This window comes from Microcaecilia unicolor, chromosome 1 (genome assembly GCF_901765095.1).
Source record: "Microcaecilia unicolor chromosome 1, aMicUni1.1, whole genome shotgun sequence".
Taxonomy (NCBI): domain Eukaryota; kingdom Metazoa; phylum Chordata; class Amphibia; order Gymnophiona; family Siphonopidae; genus Microcaecilia; species Microcaecilia unicolor.
Genome location: NC_044031.1, coordinates 14,356,658 through 14,380,996, shown reverse-complemented (window position 1 = coordinate 14,380,996; position 24,339 = coordinate 14,356,658). Strand labels below are relative to the sequence as shown.

The 24,339-nt window shown below is 46.3% G+C and overlaps 1 protein-coding gene across 1 annotated transcript; it reads left to right on the top strand.

Moving 5' to 3' along the window:
- The first annotated feature begins 1,757 nt into the window (after positions 1–1,757).
- On the top strand, positions 1,758–22,660 carry LOC115463081 (zinc finger protein 271-like). The gene is made up of 2 exons (XM_030193283.1): positions 1,758–1,794; positions 19,194–22,660. The coding sequence occupies exons 1-2, from the start codon at positions 1,761–1,763 to the stop codon at positions 22,085–22,087; spliced, it is 2,928 nt and encodes a 975-aa protein (XP_030049143.1). The 5' UTR covers positions 1,758–1,760; the 3' UTR covers positions 22,088–22,660.
- Positions 22,661–24,339: the final 1,679 nt, after the last annotated feature.

Genomic DNA, 24,339 nt, shown 5'->3' with positions numbered 1-24,339 from the left:
GTCAGCTCCCTCAGTCTCTCTCTGGATTTGAGCCACAGCACTGTAGGCAAGGAAGGAACGGAAGTTGGAACTTGGAACACTCTGGTGCGCACATGTAAGATTTGTCTCTGATTCACTGGCAGTGTGTGCTGAGAGGTCGCCACATGCACGCGCCAGTAGGTCAGGTGACATCTGATTCTTGTGCCTGTGTCAGAGCTGAGGTCTGTGCACCAGCCTGGGAGCAAAGAGGATTAATAGTAACATAGTAAGTGACAGCAAATAGACCTGAACGGTCCATCCACTCTGCCCAATAGTCACACTCATGATCAATTCATCATTAAATCAACGAGTGTGATTATATACTTGATTATGGTCTTTCTTTCGTGTTTCTGGAACAAAGACCACAGAAGTCTATCTGGCCCCATCCTTATGTTCCAACTGCTGGAGTTGCCATCGAAGCCCACTCCAGCCTATTCATGTTCTCATTTGTGGGACACAGACCATAAAAGTCTGTCCAGCACTGTCCTCATGTTCCAGCCACTGAAGTTGCTGTCTAAGCTCTTTCCAGCCCATCCTACACCAGATTGCCATGTATGAGACACAGACCATACAAGTCTGCCAGGTATCAGCTCTAGTTCATCACAGCCAGAGTCCCCATCTAAGCGTCACTTGACACATCCACACACATGCAGCCATTTAAGGTTAGGTTTTATATAACTTCCATTTTCTAATTAGAGATCCTCTGTGTTCATCCCATGCCTTTTTGAATTCCGTCATCATTTGTGACTCTACCACCTCCTTAATGGAAGACTTTCCACATTTATGCTGTTAAAGCAAAGAGGAGGAGGAGGAGGAGGCAGCACTCAAAGAAATTGATATTCGGTAGATGAGAGGCTGGTGCAGGTGGAGCTTACAATTCCACGGGAAGCCCACAGAACTGGTTCCATCCCCGCGGGAACCCCGCAGGAACTGACTCCGTCCCCGCGGGATCCCCGCAGAACAGCTTCCATCCCCGCGGGAACCCCGCAGGAACTGCCTCCGTCCCTGCGGGAATCCCGCGGGTTCCGCGGGATTCCCGCGGGGACGGAAGCCGTGCAGCTCTCTAGTTGAGAGAACTGTGGTGAGGTGGGGGGAGGGACATATTCTGAGAGAGCTGTGGAAATATGTGCTGGGTCAAGAGAGATTTCAAAAAGAGAACTAATGAATGCAGTGGGGTAGATATGAGAGAGAGAGAGAGAGCTCTGGTTGTCTATACTGGGGGGGGGGGGGGGTCAGATTGTCAGAGGTATGGGATGTGTGTGCGCTGAGAGGAATGGAGAACTGGCAGAGGAGGTGGGGTTGCTGGAATGAGGAAAAAGAGAAATAAAGCTGGGAGGGAAGAGAAAATTGACGTGGGGTGGGGTCATCCTTCTAAGAAAGAGGTTCATACTAGTTGGAGACTGAGAATGGTGGTGGGGGGGGGGGGGAATCAAGCCTGGTCTGGGAGACAGCTTAGGTGCAGTCAGTCCTGGAGCATAGAAGAGACAGGTGTTTATGTTGGGGGAATTCTACACAAAACGGAGAAAAAATGTGAACAGTGACAACCCCAAAAACAAAGGCACGAGAGAGGTAACATGTCAGGACCTGAAATCTAATGCATTCTGAGCACCTCTTTGTGTCCCTGAGTGTGTTTCTGGTTTGTGTTTCAGATGCGGGTGACGTTTGAGGACATCGCTGTCTCTTTCTCCCAGGAGGAGTGGGAATATTTAGATGAAGGGCAGAAGGAGCTTTACAGGGAGGTGATGAAGGAGAATTATGAGACCCTGATGTCTCTAGGTAAGGATTTCCCATTATTCTTAAAATACCTTCTCTGGCAGATTAAGGAGTGACTGGCAGTGGGTGAGTCTCACTACAGGAAGCCGATGTGACTGATAATGAGTGATGGCGAGATGACCCATTCCATATACAGTGCAAGCATGCAAGTGGGAATCAGCAACACAAACGGAACTGTGGATGGAACTGAGAGGCGAAACCTTAGGCTGAAGGAAGGGAAGCTTACGGAAGGACCCAACATGGCCCATGTTTCAGCAAAGTGCCTTCTTCAGGGGTCTATACATATAACTAAAGGATTAAAATTATTAGTACAGAAAATATAAATTATATTGTAAAAACATCCAAATCAGTTATAAAAAATAAACAGTAAACAGATACCATATGATGTTCTCATATACAGGTAGCAACTTTTCTGATTCAGCCACAAAGATATTCACAGGATAAGCTTCAATAGTGTAAATAATCTATAAAAATATAGTATATAGAATGCTAAGATGCCCATTATATTCCTATGGGTGTCTTATTTATTGAGAGCTGATCATTAAAAAAATGCGAAATCCATTCTCACAGCTTAGTAAAAGGAGCCCAAAGTAATAAATTTGTAATAAACTGGAGAAAGTATTTCTTCACTGAAAGTGTAATTAAACTTTGGAATTTGTTACCAGAGAGTGTGGTAAAAGCATTTAGCTTAGCAGGGTTTAAAAAGGGTTTGGATTATTTCCTAAAAGAAAAGTCCTCAAGCCATTGTTAAGATAGATTTGGGAAAATCCACTGCTTATTTCTAGGTAAAAATAACTCATATGTAAAGAACACAATCCAGCTTATTTTCGAAAGAGAAAGACGCCCATATTTCCTGTCCGCTTCCGTATACAGTTTAAACTTCTCTTACTGACCTTTAAATGCTTCCATTCTGCAGCCCCCCCATTACCTCTCCACTCTCGTCTCTCCCTACATTCCTCCCTGTGACCTCTGCTCGCTGGACAAATCTCTCTTGTCGTCCCCCTTCTCCTCCACTGCTAACTCCAGGCTTCGTTCCTTTTCTCTCACGGCACCTTATGCCTGGAATAAACTTCCTGAGCCTGTATGTCTAGCTCCATCTCTACCTGTTTTCAAATCTATGCTGAAAACCCACCTTTTCACTGCTGCTTTTGGCTCCTAGCCACTACTCATTTGCCTCCCCCTTGTTCCTTCTCACCCAGTACTTCCCTTGCCCTTATTGTCTTGTCTGTATTACTTTAGATTGTAAGCTGTATTGAGCAGGGACTGTCTCTCTGTGTCAGGTGTTCAGCGCTGCATGCGTCTGGTAGCACTATACAAATGATAATAATAATAATATTTCGACCCAAATCGGGAGATGGGCGTCTTTCTCCCGTTGGCGCCCAAATCGGTATAATCGAAAGCCGATTTTGGGCGTCTCCAACTGCAATCTGTCGCGGAAATGGACAAAGTTGACGGGGGAATGTCGGAGGCGTGGTGAAGGCGGGACTGGGGCATGTTTATCGGCCGAGAGATGGGCATGCTCAGCCGATAATTGAAAAAAGAAAGGCGTTTTTAGTGCGAATTTAGGTCACTTTTTTTGGACCCTTTTTTTTTCACAAACAAGTCCCAAAAAAGTGCCCTAAATGACCAGATGACCACCGGAGGGAATCAGGGATGACCACCCCTGACTCCCCCAGTGGTCACTAACTCCCTCCGACCAAAAAAAAAAACAACTTTAAAAACTTTTTTTTCCAGCCTGTATGCCAGCCTCAAATGCCATACCCAGCTCCATCACAGCAGTATGCAGGTCCCTGGAGCAGTTGTTAGTGGGTGCAGTGGACTTCAGGCAGGTGGACCCAGGCCCATCCCCCCCCCTACCTGTTACACTTGTGCTGGTAAATGGGAGCGCTCCAAAGCGCCCCCAAAACCCACTGTACCCACATGTAGGTGCCCCCCTTCACCCACAAGGGCTATAGTAATGGTGTAGAGTTGTGGGCAGTGGGTTTTGGGGGGGATTTGGGGGGCTCAGCACCCAAGGGAAGGGAGCTATGGACTTGGGAGGTATTTTACTTTTTTTTTTTAATTGTTACAAGAGCCCCCTAGGGTGCCCGGTTGGTGTCCTGGCATGCACTACGAATCCTGGCCCCTCCCACGACCAAATGCCTTGGATTTGTTCGTTTTTGAGCTGGGCGCCTTCAGTTTCCATTATCGCTGAAAAACGATACTGCCCAGCTCAAATCTGCACAAATCCTAGGCATTTGCCCGGCACAAACCGTATTATTGAAAAAAAAGTTGGATGCCCATCTTTTTCGAAAATACGGTCTGTTCCGCCCCTTCACGTACCCGTTCTCGGAGATGGACGCCCATGGAGATGGGCATTCGCGTTCGATTATGCCCCTCAATATGAATTAAGTTTCACATTCAATAATTGGTCGTATTTCAGTAAACATTCACATAACAACAACCATTAGAATTGCAAAAAATCTTTTGATTTTATTTATATAAATCTAATTTTATTATTCTATCTTGTTAACTCATAGTCATACACAAACACTACCGTTCTCCCTTATTCACACATACAATATTTCAAAAAAATTGTCAAAATAGAATAAGACTGATACTATAAGGACGCTAGTTTATAGTGAAACATGATCATGTCGGGTCCAGGTGGTTCTGTGGTGTATCGACTATTTATTGAGTTATAACCTCATGTGGAAGATTATCAGCTAGCAGTTGACTGTATCACTAATTAGGAGTTGTTGAGCCCTTAACAAGTGTGGGTTGAAGATAGTCGTTCATTTAATACTGATGATTCAAAGGATATCCAACTTCAATATAGAACTCTTGTATTGAAGCCCTAAGTGAGTGGAATCCATTATACAACTTGGACGAGATTTTGCTACGTAGAAAGGACTCATTTGTTGAGTGTGATTAATCAGCAGTTGTGAAACTCTGTTCTGATGCTCTACTCCTTATTTAGTATCAGTCTTATTATATTTGTCTAATTTTTTTAAATATTATATGTGTGAATGAGGGAGAATGGTAGTGTTTGTGTGTGATAAAAATTGTTATGACTATTTCTTTGAAGGAGTAAACAAACATGTGGACAAAGGGGAACCGGTTGATATTGTGTATCTGGATTTCCAAAAGGCGTTTGACAAGGTACCTCATGAAAGGCTACAGAGGAAATTGGAGGGTCATGGGATAGGAGGAAATGTCCTATTGTGGATTAAAAACTGGTTGAAGGATAGGAAACAGAGAGTGGGGTTAAATGGGCAGTATTCACAATGGAGAAGGGTAGTTAGTGGGGTTCCTCAGGGGTCCGTGCTAGGACCGCTGCTTTTTAATATATTTATAAATGATTTAGAGATGGGAGTAACTAGCGAGGTAATTAAATTTGCTGATGACACAAAGTTATTCAAAATCGTTAACTCGCGACAGGATTGTGAAAAATTACAAGAGGACCTTACGAGACTGGGAGACTGGGCGGCTAAATGGCAGATGACGTTTAATGTGAGCAAGTGCAAGGTGATGCATGTGGGAAAGAGGAACCCGAATTGCTATTTTCAAAAGCTTTTTTTTTTTTTTTTAGACGTGTTGCTGTTGGTCTGCAGTGTGTCCAAATGCGGGATCTTGGCATTTCTAACACTTGAATGTTTTTTCTGCCATAATAGAACAAAACAAAAATGTCCAGGGCTATAAGTTGGACATTTTGGTCTTGACCTATTTTAATAATGACTAAGTTACAGAAAACTGCTCTAAATGACTAGATGACCACTGGAGAAATAAAGGAATGACCTCCCCCTTCCACCCCTCAAAGATGTGAATGTAACAGTACGTAACAGCCTCTATGACAGCTTCAGGTGTTACGGCCAGTCTTATTAGAACAGCAAACAGGACCCTGGAGTAGCCCAGTGGTCAGTGCAGTGCACTGTAGAGAAGGGGAACCAGGCCCATATCCCACTCTGTTACACTTGTGCTGGAAAGTGTGAGACCTCTCAAAACCCACCAAAAACCTACTGTACCCATATATAGGTGATGCCTGCAGCCATAAATCTATTGTAGTGGTGTACAGAAGGGTGGGTTTTGGAGGGCTCACCATACAATATAAGGAGGTAAGGGTGAGATGTGTACCTGGGACCTTTTATGTGAAGTCCACTGCCTAGGGTGCCCCGATGTTTTCCTGGGATGTTTTTGTCTGCTGTCTACTCAATGCTTATGTCTGCCTGCTTGTTATGATTGGGGTCTGAACCCCTCTCAAACTTACCTCTTTCCTGGGGGTCAGCTTTTTAGCTGGTTTCTGTTCTGTTTTTCTGTCCTTTCTGAGCTGGCTCCGTCTCTCTGTGCTGGCAGCTTTCAGCAGCATGGGGTTAATTGTCTCATTTCACTGCAGCTGTGGGTGTGGTCTGAGTTGCTCTACCTCTCCCTGGGTGTACTGGCTTCAAGAGCTTCTCGGTGCTGCATTGATGTGGGTTGGGCCTCTCGGGGTTTGAATGTGTTCTGCCTGGCTCTAGGGAGAGTGACATCATCTGGGAGGGCCTTGATAAGGAAGTGGGTTCTTTCCTTCAGGGCCTTCGCAACGTTTGCTTCTGGCTACTTGCTTTAGGTCCAGGTTAGTGTAGGGCAGTCAACAGAATGAAAGCAGTAACTTTAGAGCAAAAAAGTAACCTAATACAAAGAATAAAGCTCCATTTTTTGAAATGCTGTACGCTAGGAGGCGCCATTTTTTGAAATGCTGTACGCTTTCACTAAAGTATGTTTGATCGCGAGCACATTTAAAGCACTCCGTTCCCGATGAAGCTAGGTTTTGGGCGAAACGGGTTCCCGTTGAACAGACATTGAAGAGTGCCCGGCTTAAAAGCTAAGTGCAACAGTTAACGTTGGATTGTTGAACAATTATTGAAAAAAGAAAAACATATTTATAAAAAGATATATTTCATAAGCCGTATTAGAGGCTATCAAATTGTAAATTTATCCGAAATGAAGTTTTTTGCCCAATGTTAGAACCGTGGCGTGTGTTATAAGAATAACATAACCGCGCACTAAACCCTGGGTATTCTACCCACGGTTTCTGAGGGCTTTTTCTTCATTTTTTGTAAGCACGTATTTTTCCATTAGAGCTTTATTCTTTGTATTAGTGTAGGGCAGTCAGTGTGCACTTGTGACTTGTGTGTTTGACTTCCCTGTTTTTCCCTTTGACTCCTCTGCTTTCCCTTTTGCTACGGGGTGTAGCACTGCTGTTAGTGCAGTGCTGGAGTTTGGTGCTGGGAGCACCCTTGTTATAGTGTTTAGGAAGCACCTTTTGTTATTTGGGTATTTGGCTTTCCTGCTTGTTTCCTTGTGCTCACCATTACACCCCGCTTTTCCTCGTGACCTGTGTTTAGCTGCTGGAGTTGGGTGCTTAGGAAGTACCGGGGTGAGAACCCATGTTTAGCTGCTGCAGCTTGGTGCTTAGGAAGCACCAGTGTTAGGTCTGGCTTTTGTCTTCCCTTCCTTTTCCCTTGTGGCTTCCCTGCACTTCTGTTAGTGTAGGGCGTAGGGGCACCCCTGTTAGTTTCTGTTAGGGGCACTGCTGTTAGTGGAGGGCTTAGGAGCTTTTCTGTTGGTGCTGGGCTTAGGAACACTTTTGGTCACTTTAGGAGTTATGTAGGTGCACTCCAGTTACAGCTTGTTGTAGTCCTGGTCCCTGTGTCGTCCAGTAAGTCCTGCCGGCTACTCGAACCCATGAGCTCAACTCCTGGGGGGCTTAGTAGCTAAGTGCAGGTGAAGCTGTGTGGACCAGTCCAGTGTGCTCCAGTCCAGTGTGTTCCGGTCCGGTGTGTGTTCCAGTCTGGTGTGCTCCAGTCCAGTGTGTTCCGGTCCGGGGTGTGTTCCAGTCCGGGGGATTGCAGTCCAGTGTTCCAGTCCTGTGTCCTCCAGTCCGGGGGATTCCAGTCCATGTGTTCTGGTTCGCTGGGCAGTGCCTGCAGTCCCTGCCGGTGTGCTTACCCAGTGTTGGTTGGTGGGTTTTGCCTGCTGCTGTCGCTCCTCGTCAGCAGCCCAAGGGCTCACGTTTGCTCCAGAGCCCAGCCCCGCGGGCTCTGAACCTGAGAACCTGACACTGCTGTTCTGTGTTTTTCACCTCCCCAGACAAAAAAAAAAAACAAGCCGCGTTAGTGGCGGTTTCCAAGCTGCTGTTCCTGCCCTGCACCGGGAGTGACGTCAGCAAAGCCTCACTGGTGCTTGTTGCCTCCCCAGACTCACTGGCACTCTTGTGTCCCTGCATTCTTCCTATTTCTTTATTTCACCATGTGCTTCTCGCACACTATTCCTGCCGTTGGGGCCACAGATCATGCTTTTTTTCAACCTCCCTCCACTCGCTGCTTGTATCAGTGTCTATACCCACTTTCCTCAGTAGCTCGTTTGTCTCCATCCCCTGGCACCTCTTCATGGATGAAGCGGATCGGCCTTCTTAACACACATTCCCTGAGGAATAATTTTTAATACATGATCTCATTATTTCCTGTTCCCTGGACCTGCTCTGTCTTACAGAAACCTGGCTTTCAGAAGCTGATGCATCATATGTTAATCATGCAATCCCTTCTGGCTATCTTTACCATCCTATCAACAGGCCTGGCCGTCGTAAGGTGGGGGGGGGGGCCTTAAAGTTATTTATTCGCCCAAGTTTAGCTTCTCTGCTTTTTCTCCACTCTCTCAGGCCCCAAGAAGCCTTTCAACTTCCTCCTGCTCTACCACCCTCCTTCAACAACTTCTTTTCAGCTTCTGCAGTTCTCTACTTACTGACTACTGTAACTCGCACTCTCAGTTAATGGTCGGGTGGCTTTAATATTCATTGTGATGACTCTACTTTGTCGTTTGCTTTACATCTTCTATGGCTCTTCTCTGATCTGAACCTGGCCCAAGATGTGAGTCAACCAACTCATCGTGATGACCACATCTTGAACCTGGTCCTTTCCTCAGTACTTTCTACTCCCTTGGTAAGTGAGGTCTCCCTCCTCTCCCTATCCTGGACAGATCACTCTCTCGTCTTCTTTCAATGCTCTTCTAGAGAGCTTAGTCGGTCCTCCCAGGAAAACTATTTTCCATAGAGAAATTAGTAAACTTTCTTATGATTATTTATTAGGTGGATGTGCATTCACCTTCTCTTCTTTTGTCGATCTACCCGACTTATCAGGCATGTTCTTGGAACTCTGAGATTAAGAGGGACTTTGACACTCTTGCTCCGCTTACCTCTTACGATCCCTCACTTAATTGCAAACATACTGTTCCATGGTACATGGCAGAACTGCAACAAATGAAACAACAGCTCCGCTCTCTTGGAAAAAGGACTACTATTGTACTCAAATTTCCAGAGGTCCTACATACTCTAAGCTTTATCTAATCCTCTGGTTGCTTCCACATTTTGTACACCTCAAAAACTTCTTTGGACAGTTCCTGATGCCCGGTCCCTAGCCGATATTTTTGAAAATAAGATTCTGAAGCTTCATATCCCGTTTACCTCACCCCATCCTATGGCACCACTTTTATCTTCGTTGCCCCTTACTACGCTACAAGCTGGTGATGCTCTAGTTTCTTCAGTCTCTAGGGGAGTAATGGCAACCTTTACTCTTCCTTCATTTCCTGAGCTTAGTTGACTCATTTAGTTGATGAAATCCACTACAGCGCCCAACTATTCTCTCCCTTCTCATCTCGTCAAGTGGTTCCTACCCACATTTCTTCCATACATCCATTCTATGGTCACTCTCAGTTTGTCCACGGGGGTGGTTCCTTCCAACTGAAAATCGGCATATGTACATCCTAAGATTAAAGATCCCGCCCATTCTTTTGATGATCCAGCAAACTATTGTCCGATAGCAAATCTTCCATTCTTGGCCAAACTTACCTTGTCTATAGTTTACCAGCAAACTTCTGATCTCTGAAAAATCATATCTTACGTTCTCATCAAACCAGCTTTCGTCTTAATCATAGTACAGAAACTACTATGCTCGGGGGGAGGAAGTGACGTTACCGCTGGCAATGGCAGCCTAACTTCTTAGCTCCCGCTCCTCGCTGCTATAAAAAGCTATCATCGGCTACCATCAGTTGTTTTCGCTGCTCCAAAATATTCCTGGTTGGCAACGATTGTCAGACGGTATGAGCAAAGTGCACTCAGCGCGAAATAAAGACGCAGAGAAGTCGGGGGGCGGCGGGCCGAATAAGACCCCGAAGTGCCACGAGGCAATGGCGCAGGCCTCGCCCTCCAACTCCAACTCGGCCTTATCGCTGGCGGAATCGCGGAGGCCCCCCGCAAAAAAGGGTGTCTCGGGTGAACTCAGACAGATTCTGTCGGGAATCCAAGAGGACATCCAAAAATCGAAAGAAGAAATATTAGACAAAATGGAGGTGCTTAGCACGGATCTCTGCGAGCTGGGGGGACGAGTGGAAGAAGCAGAACTTTGGCTGGATGAGCATGCGGACACTCTAACTGCTCACGAAGCACAAATACAGGAACTGGATCAAAAAATGAAAGATTTGGCCTATAAATTGGACGACTTAGAAAATCGGGGCAGGAGGAACAACCTCCGATTTCGCGGAGTCCCAGAGGGTGGAGAGACGGAAGACGTCCCACAAATAGTACAAACCATATGTGCAACCCTGATGGGGACCGAGGCGGCAGCAGAGAGGATTGAATTGGACAGAGCTGACAGAGCCCTGGGTCCGCGCCAGGAGACTAGAGCGTGAGACATCATCGTGCGATTCCACATGATCTCTGAAAGCCTTTAGAGCATTCCAGACCGCTGAATGCTCTGAAGACCTTTTTCCTGGTGGGACCAAACTCCTTGAGTGTGAAGCCCATCGACATGAGTTCCCCACCCCAGGAGGGATGCATCCGTGTCAGCACTTTTTGTGGCTGAGGAATTTGAAAAGGACGTCCCAAGGTCAAATTGGATCGAATTGTCCACCAGTGAAGGGAATTGTGAAAACTGGTGGACAGCTGGATTGCATCCTCTAGATCCCCTGCAGCTTGATACCACTGAGAAGCTAGGGTCCATTGAGCTGATCTCATGTGAAGAATGGGCCATGGGTGTCACATGGACTGTGGAGGCCATATGGTCTAGAAGTCTCGACATCTGCCGAGCTGTGATCTGCTGAGACGCCCTGGCCATGGAAACTAGAGACAGAAGATTGTCTGCTCTTGCTTCTGGAAGATAGGAACGAGCCATCTGAGAGTCCAGCAGAGCGCCTATGAATTCCAGTTTCTGAACAGGGAAAAGATGGGACTTGGGGTAATTTATAACAAACCCGAGTAGCTCCAGCAGTTGAGTAGTCATCTGCATGGACTGTAGAGCTCCTGCCTCTGAGGTGTTCTTCACCAGCCAATCGTCGAGATAAGGGAACACATGCACTCCCAGTCTGCGTAGCGACGCTGCAACTACTGCCAGGCATTTTGTAAAGACCCTGGGTGCAGACGCCAGACCAAAGGGCAGCACACAATACTGGAAGTGTTGCGCTCCCAGATGGAATCGAAGATACTTCCTGTGAGCTGGAATATCGGGATGTGTGTATAAGCATCCTTTAAGTCCAGAGAGCATAGCCAATCGTTTTCCTGAATCATGGGAAGCAGGATGCCCAGGGAAACAATCCTGAATTTTTGTGGGACTAGGAATTTGTTCAGGGCCCTTAGGTCTAGGATGGGACACATCCCCCCTGTTTTCTTTTGCACAAGAAAGTACCTGGAATAGAATCCCAGCCCTTCTTGGCCTGGTGGAACGGGATCAACCGCATTGGCGCTGAGAAGGGCGGAGAGTTCCTCTGCAAGTACCTGCCTGTGCTGGAAGCTGAAGGATTGAGCTCCCTGTGGGCAATTTGGAGGTCTGGATTTCAAATTGAGGGAGTATACTAACTGGACTATTTGAAGATCCCACTCATCAGAGGTTATGAGAGTCTATCTTTGATGAAAAAATTTTAACCGTCTGGCACGGACACGTTTATAGTGGCTATGCTCAGCTGGAGCCAGTCAAAAGCCCGTCCCTTGCTTTTGCTGGGGAGCCACGGGGGCCTGCCTTGGCGCACGCTGTTGATGAGAATGAGCGTGCTGGGGATGAGCCTGAGAAGGCTGTTGAGAAGGAGGATTGTACCTACGTTTGTTATAAGCATATGGTGCATTCTTCCGTCCCCGGAAAAATCGTCTACCTGATGAGGTAGAAGCAGAAGGCGCCCAGCGGGAAAGATTGTCCATATCGGTTTCCGGCTGAGTGATCTGATCAACCACTTGCTCGACTTTCTCACCAAAAATATTATCCCCCCCCCCCCCCCGGCAAGGGACATCCACAATCTGCTGCGGGACTCGATTGTCCAGGTCAGAGGCACGCAGCCACGAGAGTCTGCGCATCACTATACCTTGGGCAGCGGTTCTGGATGCAACATCAAAAGAATCGTAAGCACCCCTGGACAGGAATTTACTATACGCCTTCTGCTGCCTGACCACCTCCTGAAAAAGCTTGGCCTGCTCCAGAGGTAGCTTATCAACTAAGTCCGCCAATTGCTTCACCGTGTTCCCCACGTTAATGCTCGTGTAGAGCTGGTAAGATTGAATTTTGGCCACGAGCATAGAGGCCTGATACGCCTTTATCTACTACTACTACTACTATTTAGCATTTCTATAGCGCTACAAGGCGTACGCAGCGCTGCACAAACATAGAAGAAAGACAGTCCCTGCTCAAAGAGCTTACAATCTAATAGACAAAAAATAAATAAAGTAAGCAAATCAAATCAATTAATGTGAACGGGAAGGAAGAGAGGAGGGTAGGTGGAGGCGAGTGCTTACAAGTGGTTACGAGTCAAAAGCAATGTTAAAGAGGTGGGCTTTCAGTCTAGATTTAAAGGTGGCCAAGGATGGGGCAAGACGTAGGGGCTCAGGAAGTTTATTCCAGGCGTAGGGTGCAGCGAGACAGAAGGCGCGAAGTCTGGTGTTGGCAGTAGTGGAGAAGGGAACAGATAAGAAGGATTTATCCATGGAGCAGAGTGCACGGGAAGGGGTGTAGGGAAGGACGAGTGTGGAGAGATACTGGGGAGCAGCAGAGTGAGTACATTTATAGGTTAGTAGAAGAAGTTTGAACAGGATGCGAAAACGGATAGGGAGCCAGTGAAGGGTCTTGAGGAGAGGGGTAGTATGAGTAAAGCGACCCTGGCGGAAGATGAGATGGGCAGCAGAGTTTTGAACTGACTGGAGAGGGGAGATGTGACTAAGTGGGAGGCCAGCAAGAAGCAGATTGCAGTAGTCTAAACAAGAGGTGACAAGGGTGTGGATGAGGGTTTTGGTAGAGTGCTCGGAAAGAAAGGGGCGGATTTTACGGATGTTGTAAAGAAAGAAACGACAGGTCTTGGCAATCTGCTGGATATGAGCAGAGAAGGAGAGAGAAGAGTCAAAGATGACCCCAAGGTTTCGAGCTGAGGAGACAGGGAGAATGAGAGAGCCATCAACAGAAATAGAAAACGGGGGGAGCGGGGAGGTGGGTTTGGGGGGGAAAATGAGAAGCTTGGTTTTGGTCATATTTAATTTCAGGTGGCGTTGAGACATCCAGACAGCAATGTCAGACAAGCACGCTGAAACTTTGGTTTGGATGCAAGGTGAGATATCAGGGGTAGAAAGGTAGATTTGGGAGTCATCAGCATAGAGATGGTAGGAAAAGCCATGGGATGAGATTAATGAACCAAGGGAAGAAGTGTAGATAGTAAAGAGGAGGGGACCAAGAACAGAACCCTGAGGTACGCCGACAGGCAGAGGGATAGAAGTAGAAGAGGCTCCACCAGAGTGAACACTAAAGGTGCAGAGGGAGAGGTAGGAAGAGAACCAGGAAAGGACAGAGCCCTGGAAACCAAGTGAGGACAGGGTATCGAGAAGTATGCTGTGATCGACAGTGTCAAAAGCAGAGGAAAGATCAAGAAGAATGAGGATGGAATATTGACCTCTGGATTTAGCCAGTAATAGGTCATTGGAGACTTTAGTAAGCGCAGTTTCGGTTGAGTGAAGAGGGCGAAAACCAGATTGTAGTGGGTCAAGAATAGCATGTGAGGAGAGAAAATCAAGGCAAGGGCGGTGAACAGCACGCTCAAGTAATTTGGAGAGAAAAGGAAGGAGGGAGATGGGTCGGTAATTAGAGGGACAAGTAGGGTCGAGTGAAGGCTTCTTAAGGAGAGGTGTGACCACAGCATGTTTAAAGGCAGCAGGGACAGTCGGAGTGGAAAGTGAGAGGTTGAGAATGTGACAGATAAAAGGAATAAGAGCAGGAGAGATGGTATTAAGAAGGTGGGTGGGAATGGGATCAGAGGAACAGGTGGTACATTTTGAGGAAGAAAGGAGAAGTGTAGTTTCCTCAATAGTAACTTCAGGAAAGGAGGAAAGGGAATGAGGGGAAGGAGAGCGAGGGGAACGGACTAGTGGAGGGAGAGGTGGTGAGGTAAAGAAAGCAAGGTTTATCTTTTGAACCTTGTTGTGAAAGAATTCAGCAAGGGTCTGAGGAGATAATGAAGGGGGAGTTGGGGGAGGGGGCACCTTGAGGAGAGAGTTCAATGTGGTGAAGAGAAGTCGAGGATTAGAGCCAAGAGAGTTGGTCAGTTGGATATAATAATCCTGTTTGGCACGTAAAAGAGCAGATTGGAAGGAGGTCAGCATGAACTTAAAGTGTAAGAAATCAGCAAGGGCCTGAGATTTCCGCCAGAGGCGTTCGGCGGAGTGGGTACAGGAACGTAGGTAGCGGATATTAGAAGTCAGCCAAGGATTGGGGTTTTGTACGCCTTACAGGGCGGGTCATCAAAGGTGCAAGAGTGTCTAAGGCAGAGGATAGATTATTGTTGTAAGAAAAAACAGCCTCATTGACAGACGTGGATGGTGCCACAGTAGAGAGGAGGTTTGAAACATGGGAGGATAGAGATGAAGGGTCAATATCGTGAAGATTCCTAGATAAATTAGATAAGATAGGACGGGACTGGGAGGGAGGAGATTTAAGTGTGAAAGTTATAAGATGGTGATCAGAGGAGGGAAGATCAGAGGCAAAGAAACTAGAGGGTGAACAGTTGGAGGAGAAGATGAGATCAAGACAGTGACCATTTTGATGAGTGGGGGAGGTGGAGCATAGTTGGATATTAAAGGAGGACGTTAAAGCGAGTAACTTGGAAATATAAGAGTCAGAAGGATCATTAGCAGGAATATTAAAGTCACCAAGGATGAGAGAGGGGGAGGAAGGATCATGGAAGAAGGCAAGCCAGGCGTCAAAGTCACTGAGAAAGGATGAAAGGGACTTATCAGGGGGACGATAAATGACCGCTATTTGAAGAGGCAGAGGAGAGAAAAGGCGGATAGAGTGGACTTCAAAGGAGGAAAAACAGTGAGATTGAGGTGGAAGAAGGGGTTGAAATCTGGAGGAGGGAGAGAGAAGTAGTCCAACACCGCGCCCACGGCCAGTAGGGCGAGGAGTATGTGAAAATAGATAACCGTCATGGCACAGGGCTGCGACTGAAGCAGAGTCATCAGGGCAGAGCCAGGTTTCTGTTATGGTGACGCGAGATAAAGAGGTCCTGGATATAGGCGAGTTTGTTACAGATAGAGCGGGCATTCCATAGGGCGCAAGAGAATGGCAGCGAAGAGGAGCGGAGTAGAGAAATAGAGATGAGGTTAGAGAGGTTGCGGTGAGATCTGCAGAGTTGGGATAATAGTTGGTGAGGGGGGCCAGGATTGGGATTGATGTCACCGGCTGAGAGTAAGAGAAGGAGTAAAAGAGAGTGGAGGAGAGTAGGAGAGGTGTGGCCACGAAGGCGTCGAAGGCGAGAGGTATTTAGGTGGAATGGGGAAGGCAAAATGGACGGAAGAAAGAGGTGGAGATTAAAAGCCAAGAGGGAGGAAGAGGGTAGGAGGGAAGGTGAGGTGATGAAGTCGATGGATGGGCAGTGAGTTCCTGTGGCGGAGAGAGGTAGGGGGTGAGGGAAAAGATTAGGAAGGGACAGGGCTAGGAAGAGAATGTGAATAGGGGCCATAAATGACTGAGGTACTTTAGCAACTGGGAAGAAGATTAGATGTAAAGAGAAAAATGCCCCGCGTGCCGCACCTAGAGCGGAGGCCCTGAGTGGATCGGAGTGGACCTGGGTGTCTCCCCGGAGAAGGCTGTAAGGATATGGAGATGAGCTGCAAGTCCTCCACAGCACCTGAAAGGCAGCCGGTGGTAGAGCTGGGCACCTCTCAGCTGAGGAAAGGCTTACCAGGGGTTAGGCCGAAGCCAGCATTCCTCCCCCTGAGGGTCGCCTGATCCTAGCCAAAAAGCACCTGGAAACTCTGTGCACTTGGAGCGAGGGCCCTGGGAGGATCGGGGTGGAACTGGAGTCACTCCGGATACAGCTGTGAGGAAATGCAGAAGGGCTGCAAGTCCTCCACAGCACCTGGTGGGAGCGCTGGGCACCTAGAGCGGAGGCCCTGAGTGGATCGGAGTGGACCTGGGTGTCACCCCGGAGAAGGCTGTAAGGATATGCAGATGAGCTGCAAGTCCTCCACAGCACCTAAAAGGCAGCCGGTGGTAGAGCTGGGCACCTCTCAGCTGAGGAAAGGCTTACCAGGGGTTAGGGTTCAGGGGTCAGAGTCAGAGTCCAGGGTTCTAGATTCGCTTCCCGGGGGGCGCTGAGGCAAAGTCTCTAGAACTCCTGGCTCTCTTGAGAGCGGAATCCACAACCATAGAGTCATGAGGTAACTGCGACTTCATCAGCTCAGGTTCTCCGTGAATCCGATATTGGGACTCAGCTTTCTTGGGAATAGTGGGATTACTTAGTGGTTTCATCCAGTTCCGCATAAGAGTCTCCTTGAGCACATTATGCAAAGGAACCGTGGATGACTCCTTAGGTGGCGAAGGATAGTCAAGGACCTCGAGCATCTCAGTCCTGGGCTCATCCTCAGATACCACAGGGAAGGTAATAGCCACAGACATTCCCTGGACAAATGAAGAGAAAGAAAGACTCCGGGGGAGAAAGCTTTCTTTCTGGTGAAGGAGTAGGATCAGAGGGAAGACCACAACTGCAGTCCGAAACCGGGCCCATGTCGACGCCGAGGAACCATGTCCTCGATGGCGGTGTCAAGAAGTCGACTCCTATGCCGGTGGCGATGAAGCTCCCTCCAACGATGTCGACGGGGAGTCGACCTGGGTGACAGCCGATGCCGCAGGCGGCACCGGCGTCAGAGATCTCTCCACAGGCATAGAACCAGCTGCCGCTTCCATCAACGGTACAGAGGGCACAAGTACCCCTGGTACCGGAGCAGACTGACGCAGCAACCCTTCCAGAAGACCTGGAAGAATGGCTCGGATGCGCTCGTCTAGAGTCGCTGTCGAGCAAGGCTGCAGGGTCGGTGCAGGAATCAGTGTCAGAATCTGTGGAGGTTGAGGAGGCGGTACTGGACTGCCCGAAGACCGACGCACCGACACCTCTTGTATTTAGGGTGAGTGTTCCTCCCGACGTCAGCGCTTCACGGGTACCGAATCCTTCGGCGCCCCAGAGCTCCCGGTACCGTGCTTGGAAGGAGACCGATGACAATGCTTCTTCGCCTTCGCTCAATGCACGTTATCGATATGCCTCAGTATCGACGAGGAGAATGTGGAATCCACACGCCTCCTCGGGGTCGGGTCCGAGAGCGGTCGGTCCGAGAGGGCCTGCACAGCAGGAGTCTTCGAGACAGGTGGAGACCCACTCGACGCCTCACTGCTACCAGCATTTGGTGGTCTCTGGACAGCCATTACCTGTGCTCCTAAAGTCGACGCCATCCCCGGTGCCAATATCGACGACGACGACCTCGGTACTGATGTCGCTGTCGACGCGGAGGAACTGGTCGAAGCTCCAAAAAGTAGGTCTCGAAGAGCTTATCTCCACGCCTGTGTCCGCCCTTTCAGACTAACACACAACTTACATGCGTCTGGGCGATGGTCGGGTCCAAGGCACTGAAGACACCACGCATCGACCGGTTGCACCAAGTACACTTTTTGAAGCCGCTGGGAGTCCTCAATGTCATGGACGGAAAAATAGTGGCAGTGAGATCAAAGTTTACGATTGTGCCTTAAAGAAGATCACAAAAAGGAGAACACGCGTACGCACGGTCTAAGAGGGCCGCGGCGGAAGCGAAAGGAAACTTAAGAAGGGCAGAAAAAACTAAAAAGGACTTTTTTTTTTAAATAAAGAAACCGTATAAAAAGTAACTAAAAGAGAAAAATGGAGTAAATCTCCAAAACTGTGAAGGGCTGAGAGGAGAGATTTCAAAAACGCTGCCTCTCTTCACTGCAGAAAAAATGGAACTGAGTGGGGACTCTCGCGCGACAGGCGGAAAGACGTTCACGTGCCCCGGGCGCCAGTAGGCTCTGGCAAAACTTTCTGGATTTTTGCTTTGGAAAAATTGCCGTTCCTGGGGCCGCCGTGGACGTCGACCCACATGTGAGAACAAGCAGCCTGCTTGTCCTCGGAGAACTACATTTCCCTCTTTTAGTTCTGAGGGGCTTTAATATTGCAATGGATCCTTCTGTGGGTAGGAAGGGTGGAGGCGGCCTTGTTGATCTTAGAACCAGTCGGGGCCTTCAGTAGTTATGAGTGATCAGCTGCGTTTGCTCATGAAACACCTGAAGCGTCCTACACGTTACATTTCCCTCGATCGGGCCTTTCTGGCTCAAATAGTGGCAACAGCAGAATGCTCAAGTTCTACAGCTGAGCCGGCTACATTAGTGCTTCTGCTCTGGGCCTGATCCTTAATAAAACATTTCTGGATGCGGGTGCAGATGCATCTTTCAGTAATACTGGGTAGACGCCTGCCTCTCTGGGTGGACATTCAGTTCTTGAAATTTTGTTTCCTTGGGTCTGTGATCGGGCCCTAATTGTCTGCTGCATAAGGCTTATTTTTAATCCAGAAAGAATATTTTGATGTGTTGGAGACAGGCTGCTTGGAGGAATGAACTTGTCGATCTAATGAAGACTGGACACTAGTCAGTGGCCTCCTGGAGCCTGGAAGTCTTTTCAACAAATTTGGTCCTCAGGGTGGGATTGTTGCCACATCATGCTCTTAGCTACTTGCAGAACCTATAACTTGAAGTATGGACTTTAGGAAGGGGTGGAGGGTGGTAAGGTTTTGCTCTATCATTTGCGGATCAAACTGCTGTGAAGAAACAACATGTGCGGTCTGATCCCTTGCAGTGAATGTGTGTGGGGGGATGAAACTTGAAAAATTACCACGCTATAATGTTATATCTCTTCTTACAGATATTATTGTTCTTATCATTGTGTGATTCTAATAAAGATATTACTAAAAAGATATATCAACTTGATTGTGGGGTTGGGGAGGGGCAGATTTACGAAGGGTTTTTTGTATTACTAAACTGTTCTCCTACAATAATCTGCAATGCTCTTATATATTTATTTATTTATAGAAAAAGATGATCCCAGAAGCAGTAATACAAAGACACATGACTGGAAGCTCAGTGAGAAACCTGAAAGGGAAAAGATGTTATCAGAAAGAGAGAAAGAGGAGACTCCTTCCTGTTCTGACTGGGGAAAAAAGGGAAAAAATGTAAATAAACAAAAACATTCACCAGAAGGCTCAGCTCCGTGTGAACACAGTACCAGTAATATCATACAGATGAGAGATCAAAGATGTTTATGTGATGTATGTGAGATATTCCTCAGCGATCATTTCATTCTGAAATCGCATCCTAGATCCGATAATGAAGAGACACCATCTACATGTACGAACTATGGGAAAAACGTCTGTCAAAAGAGAGAACCACAAGGACAACAGAAAACGTGCATAAAAGAAACATATTCTACATCTTCTGAGTGTGGAAAAGGTTTTAGTAGGAAGAAAGAGCAAGTGCAACATGAAATTATTCATAAAACTAGAGTGTATACAAGTACAGAATATGGGAAAAGCTTTCCCAATAGAGAAAATATTACAAAATACCAGAAAAAGAACACTAATGAGAGACTAGCTTCATATCCTGGTTGTGACAAAAGCTTCAATCAAGAAGAAAACTTAATCAGAAATGCAAAATTCTACATAGGAGAGACACTAGTTTCCAGTACTGAATGTATGAAAAGTTTCAGTCATGAAGATGCTTTCACAGATTATAATAAAGTGCAAAATGGTGAGAAATCGATCACTTCTAGTACACCTGAAAAAGTCTTTTGCAGGAAGGCAAACTTCTTGAAAGACCAGAAAAACAAGAGATTGTATACTTGTGCTGATAGTGGTTCAAGCACTTGTTGGAAAACAAACCTCACAATGCACAAGAGAATCAACACAGGAGTGAAACCATTTAACTGTACTGAGTGTAATAAAAGCTTCAGTCAGAAGGCATACCTCAGAAAACACCACAGAAGCCACACAGGAGTGAAACCATTTAACTGTACTGAGTGTAATAAAAGCTTCAGTCACAAGTCAAGCCTCATATTCCACCAGAGAATCCACACAGGAATGAAACCCTTTCACTGCACGGAGTGTAATAAAAGCTTCAGTCGGAAGGAAAACCTCAAAATACACCAGAGAATCCACACAGGACTGAAACCCTTTCACTGCACTGAGTGTAATAAAAGCTTCAGTTACAAGTCAAGCCTCATATTCCACCAGAGAATCCACACAGGAATGAAACCCTTTCACTGCACGGAGTGTAATAAAAGCTTCAGTCAGAAGGAAAACCTCAAAACACACCAGAGAATCCACACAGGACTGAAACCCTTTCACTGCACTGAGTGTAATAAAAGCTTCAGTCACAAGTCAAGCCTCATATTCCACCAGAGAATCCACACAGGAATGAAACCCTTTCACTGCACTGAGTGTAATAAAAGCTTCAGTCGGAAGGAAAACCTCAAAACACACCAGAGAATCCACACAGGACTGAAACCGTTTCACTGCACTGAGTGTAATAAAACATTCAAGTGGAAGGCAGCCCTCATAATACACCAGAGAACCCACACAGGAATGAAACCCTTTCACTGCACTGAGTGTAATAAAAGCTTCAGTCAGAAGTCAACCCTCACAAAACACCAGAGAGTCCACACAGGAATGAAACCCTTTCACTGCACTGAGTGTAATAAAAGCTTCCGTCAGAATGAAAACCTCAAAACACACCAGAGAATCCACACAGGACTGAAACCCTTTCACTGCACTGAGTGTAATAAAAGCTTCAGTCACAAGTCAAGCCTCATATTCCACCAGAGAATCCACACAGGAATGAAACCCTTTCACTGCACGGAGTGTAATAAATGCTTCAGTCACAAGTCAACCTTCATACGACACCAGAGTGTCCACACAGGAATGAAACCCTTTCACTGCACTGAGTGTAATAAGAGCTTCTGTCAGAAGGTACAACTCACAAGACACCAGAGAAGCCACACAGGACTGAAACCCTTTCACTGCACTGAGTGTAATAAAAGCTTCAGGCAGAAGTTAAGCCTCATACGACACCAGCGTGTCCACACAGGAGTGAAACCCTTTAACTGTTCTGAGTGTAATAAAAGATTCAATGTGAAGTCACACCTCACAAAACACCAGAGAATCCACACAGGACTGAAACCCTTTCACTGCACTGAGTGTAATAAAAGCTTCAGGCAGAAGTCAAGCCTCATACGACACCAGCGTGTCCACACAGGAGTGAAACCCTTTAACTGTTCTGAGTGTAGTAAAAGATTCAATGTGAAGTCACACCTCACAAAACACCAGAGAATCCACACAGGACTGAAACCCTTTCACTGCACTGAGTGTAATAAAAGCTTCAGTCGGAAGGAAAACCTCAAAACACACCAGAGAATTCACACAGGAATTAAGCCTTTCAGTTGTACTGAGTGTAATAAAAGCTTCAAGCGGAAGTCAAATTTAACAATGCACCAGAGAATCCACTTGGGTGTGAAGCCATTCATATGTGCTGACTGTGGTAAAAGTTTCACTGTGAAGGGAAACCTCAATATACACCAGAGAATCCACACAGGATTGAAACCATTTCACTGCACTGCGTGTAATAAAAACTTCAGTCAGAAGGCATACCTCACAATACACCAGAGAATCCACACAGGAATGAAACCCTTCCACTGCACTGAGTGTAATAAAAGCTTCAGTCACAAGTCAAGCCTCATATTCCACCAGAGAATCCACACAGGAATGAAACCCTTTCACTGCACTAAGTGTAATAAATGCTTCAGTCAGAAGTCAAACCTCATACGACACCAGAGTGTCCACACAGGAATGAAACCCTTTAACTGTTCTGAGTGTAATAAAAGATTCAGTGAGAAGTCAACCCTCACAAACCACCAGAGAGTCCACACAGAATGAAACCCTTTAACTGTTCTGAGTGTAATGAAAGCTTCAGTCAGAAGGGCAACCTGTAAATACACCAGAGAAAATGAAACCCTTTCACTGCACTAAGTGTAATAAATGCTTCAGTCAGAAGTCAACCCTCATACGACACCAGAGTGTCCACACAGGAATGAAACCCTTTAACTGTTTTGAGTGTAATAAAAGATTCAGTGAGAAGTCAACCCTCACAAACCACCAGAGAGTTCACACAGAATGAAACCCTTTAACTGCTCTGTGTAATAAAAGCTTCAGTCAGAAGGGCAACCTCTAAATACACCAGAGAAAATGAAACCCTTTCACTGCACTGAGTGTAATAAAAGTTTCAGTCAGGTAGAGCGAGAGTTGAAGACCTTTGAGAGCGCTCCTGCTGGCATGTTTCTTGATTGGCTAGGAAAGATTGGGAACTTGCGAAATGATCTATGGACAAGGAATAGGCAAGCGTCAATCACTGCAGTAGAAGGTCACTAAACCACAGCAAGCTTAGACGGACGAGGAGTAATCTATCTCATCAACTCTTTTTTTTTTTTTTTTTAATTATTTGTTTATTAAATTTTTGCAACTTAAACAGACATACAAAAACTGTTAAGTGAAATACAGCTTTAGAAACAAATTGAATAAACAGAAATTTACTTTCCTCAGTAGTAACATATCATTCAGCTTCATTAGACCTCAATTTGAGAAGGGGGGGGGTAGGAATCTGTGAAGTATACATTATATTAATCTGTAAATAAGAAATTGATGCCGCATACATTCTCGTTTTACACCTTCAAAATCTCTATTGTTGTTTTAAGTCTAAGAAAGATTTGAGCTGATCAGGATTAAAGAACACATATTTTGTTTGATTTAACCTTACAACACATTTACATGGATATGCAAGAAGGAAGGAGCCTCCTATTTCTATTGTTTTAGACCTCATCGAGAGAAACAATTTTCTTTTTTGTTGAGTAGTCTTTGTTACATCTGGATAAATCCAGATTTTATGTCCTCCAAATATACGATTTGTGGTTTTAAAATAAAGTCTCATTACTGAGTTCAAATCTTGCTGGAAGACAAAAGAAACAATCAGAGTTGCTCTTTCAGTTGGTTCTTCTAGGGATTGTTCCAGAATGGCTGTAATATTATTTAAATCCACTGATTTTTCTCCTTCTACTTTTTTAATTGTATTAGGTATATAATATATTTTATTTAGTGGCGGGATTGCCTCATGTGGGAAATTTAAATATCTCATCAACTCTTAAGACTCTGGATTACAGTTGTTGCAGAGACCGTCTACGGATGGCATATTTGACCAATCGGAATGGCACTAAAATACCTTGCGGAGATTGCATCTGAGGGACTACTGATGGGCTGGTCGGCACGTTGGAACTGGTGACTACTGTGACACAGCCTTTCAGATAGAGGACTCTTCCACTCATCATGGAAAGAGTGGAGAGAAGAGTTGGTAATGATACGCATATTGGTCAAAGAACAAGGCATAAGCATATTTAAGTTGAAGCCAACTAGTTGTTTGTTATTTTGAATCCGTTAATTATATTACTACTACTACTTAACATTTCTAAAGCGCTACTAGGGTTACACAGCGCTGTACAATTTAACATGGAAGGACAGTCCCTGCTCGAAGAGCTTACAATCTAAAAAGACAAATGTACAGTTAATCAGATAGGTCAGACAGATTGGGGCAACCTATATGTTCGAAAGGTTAGGTTCCGAATGCAGCATTGAAGAGGTGAGCTTTAAGCAAGGATTTGAAGATGGGTAGGGAGGGGGCTTGGCGTAGGGATTCAGGAAGACTGTTCCAGGCATAGGGTGAGGGAAGGGAAAATGAGCGGAGCCTGGAATTGGCAATGGTGGAGATGGGTACTGAGAGGAGGGATTTGTCATGTGAGCGGAGATTACGGGCAGGAACGTAGGGGGAAATGAGGGTAGAGAGGTAGGGTGGAGCAGCAGAGTAGTGCATTTGTAAGTAAGGAGGAGAAGCTTGAATTGGATGCGGTATCTGATCGGAAGCCAGTGAAGCGACTTGAGGAGAGAGGTGATATGAGTATATCGGTTCTGGCGGAATGTGAGACGTGCAGCAGAGTTCTGAATGGATTGAAGGGGGGATAGATGGCTGAGTGGGAGGCCAGTGAGGAGCAAGTTGCAGTAGTCGAGACGAGAGGTAATGAAAGCGTGGACGAGAGTTTGGGTGGTGTGCTCAGAGAGGAAAGGGCGAATTTTGTTGATGTTGA

What these genes read in the sequence shown, in the direction of transcription:
- LOC115463081 (XM_030193283.1), top strand. Translation starts at nt 1,761, where the DNA reads ATGAAGGAGAATTATGAGACCCTGATGTCTCTAG. An exon ending in TGAGACCCTGATGTCTCTAG is followed by an intron (nt 1,795 to 19,193) that starts GTAAGGATTTCC and finishes ATTTATTTATAG; the next exon opens with AAAAAGATGATCCCAGAAGC.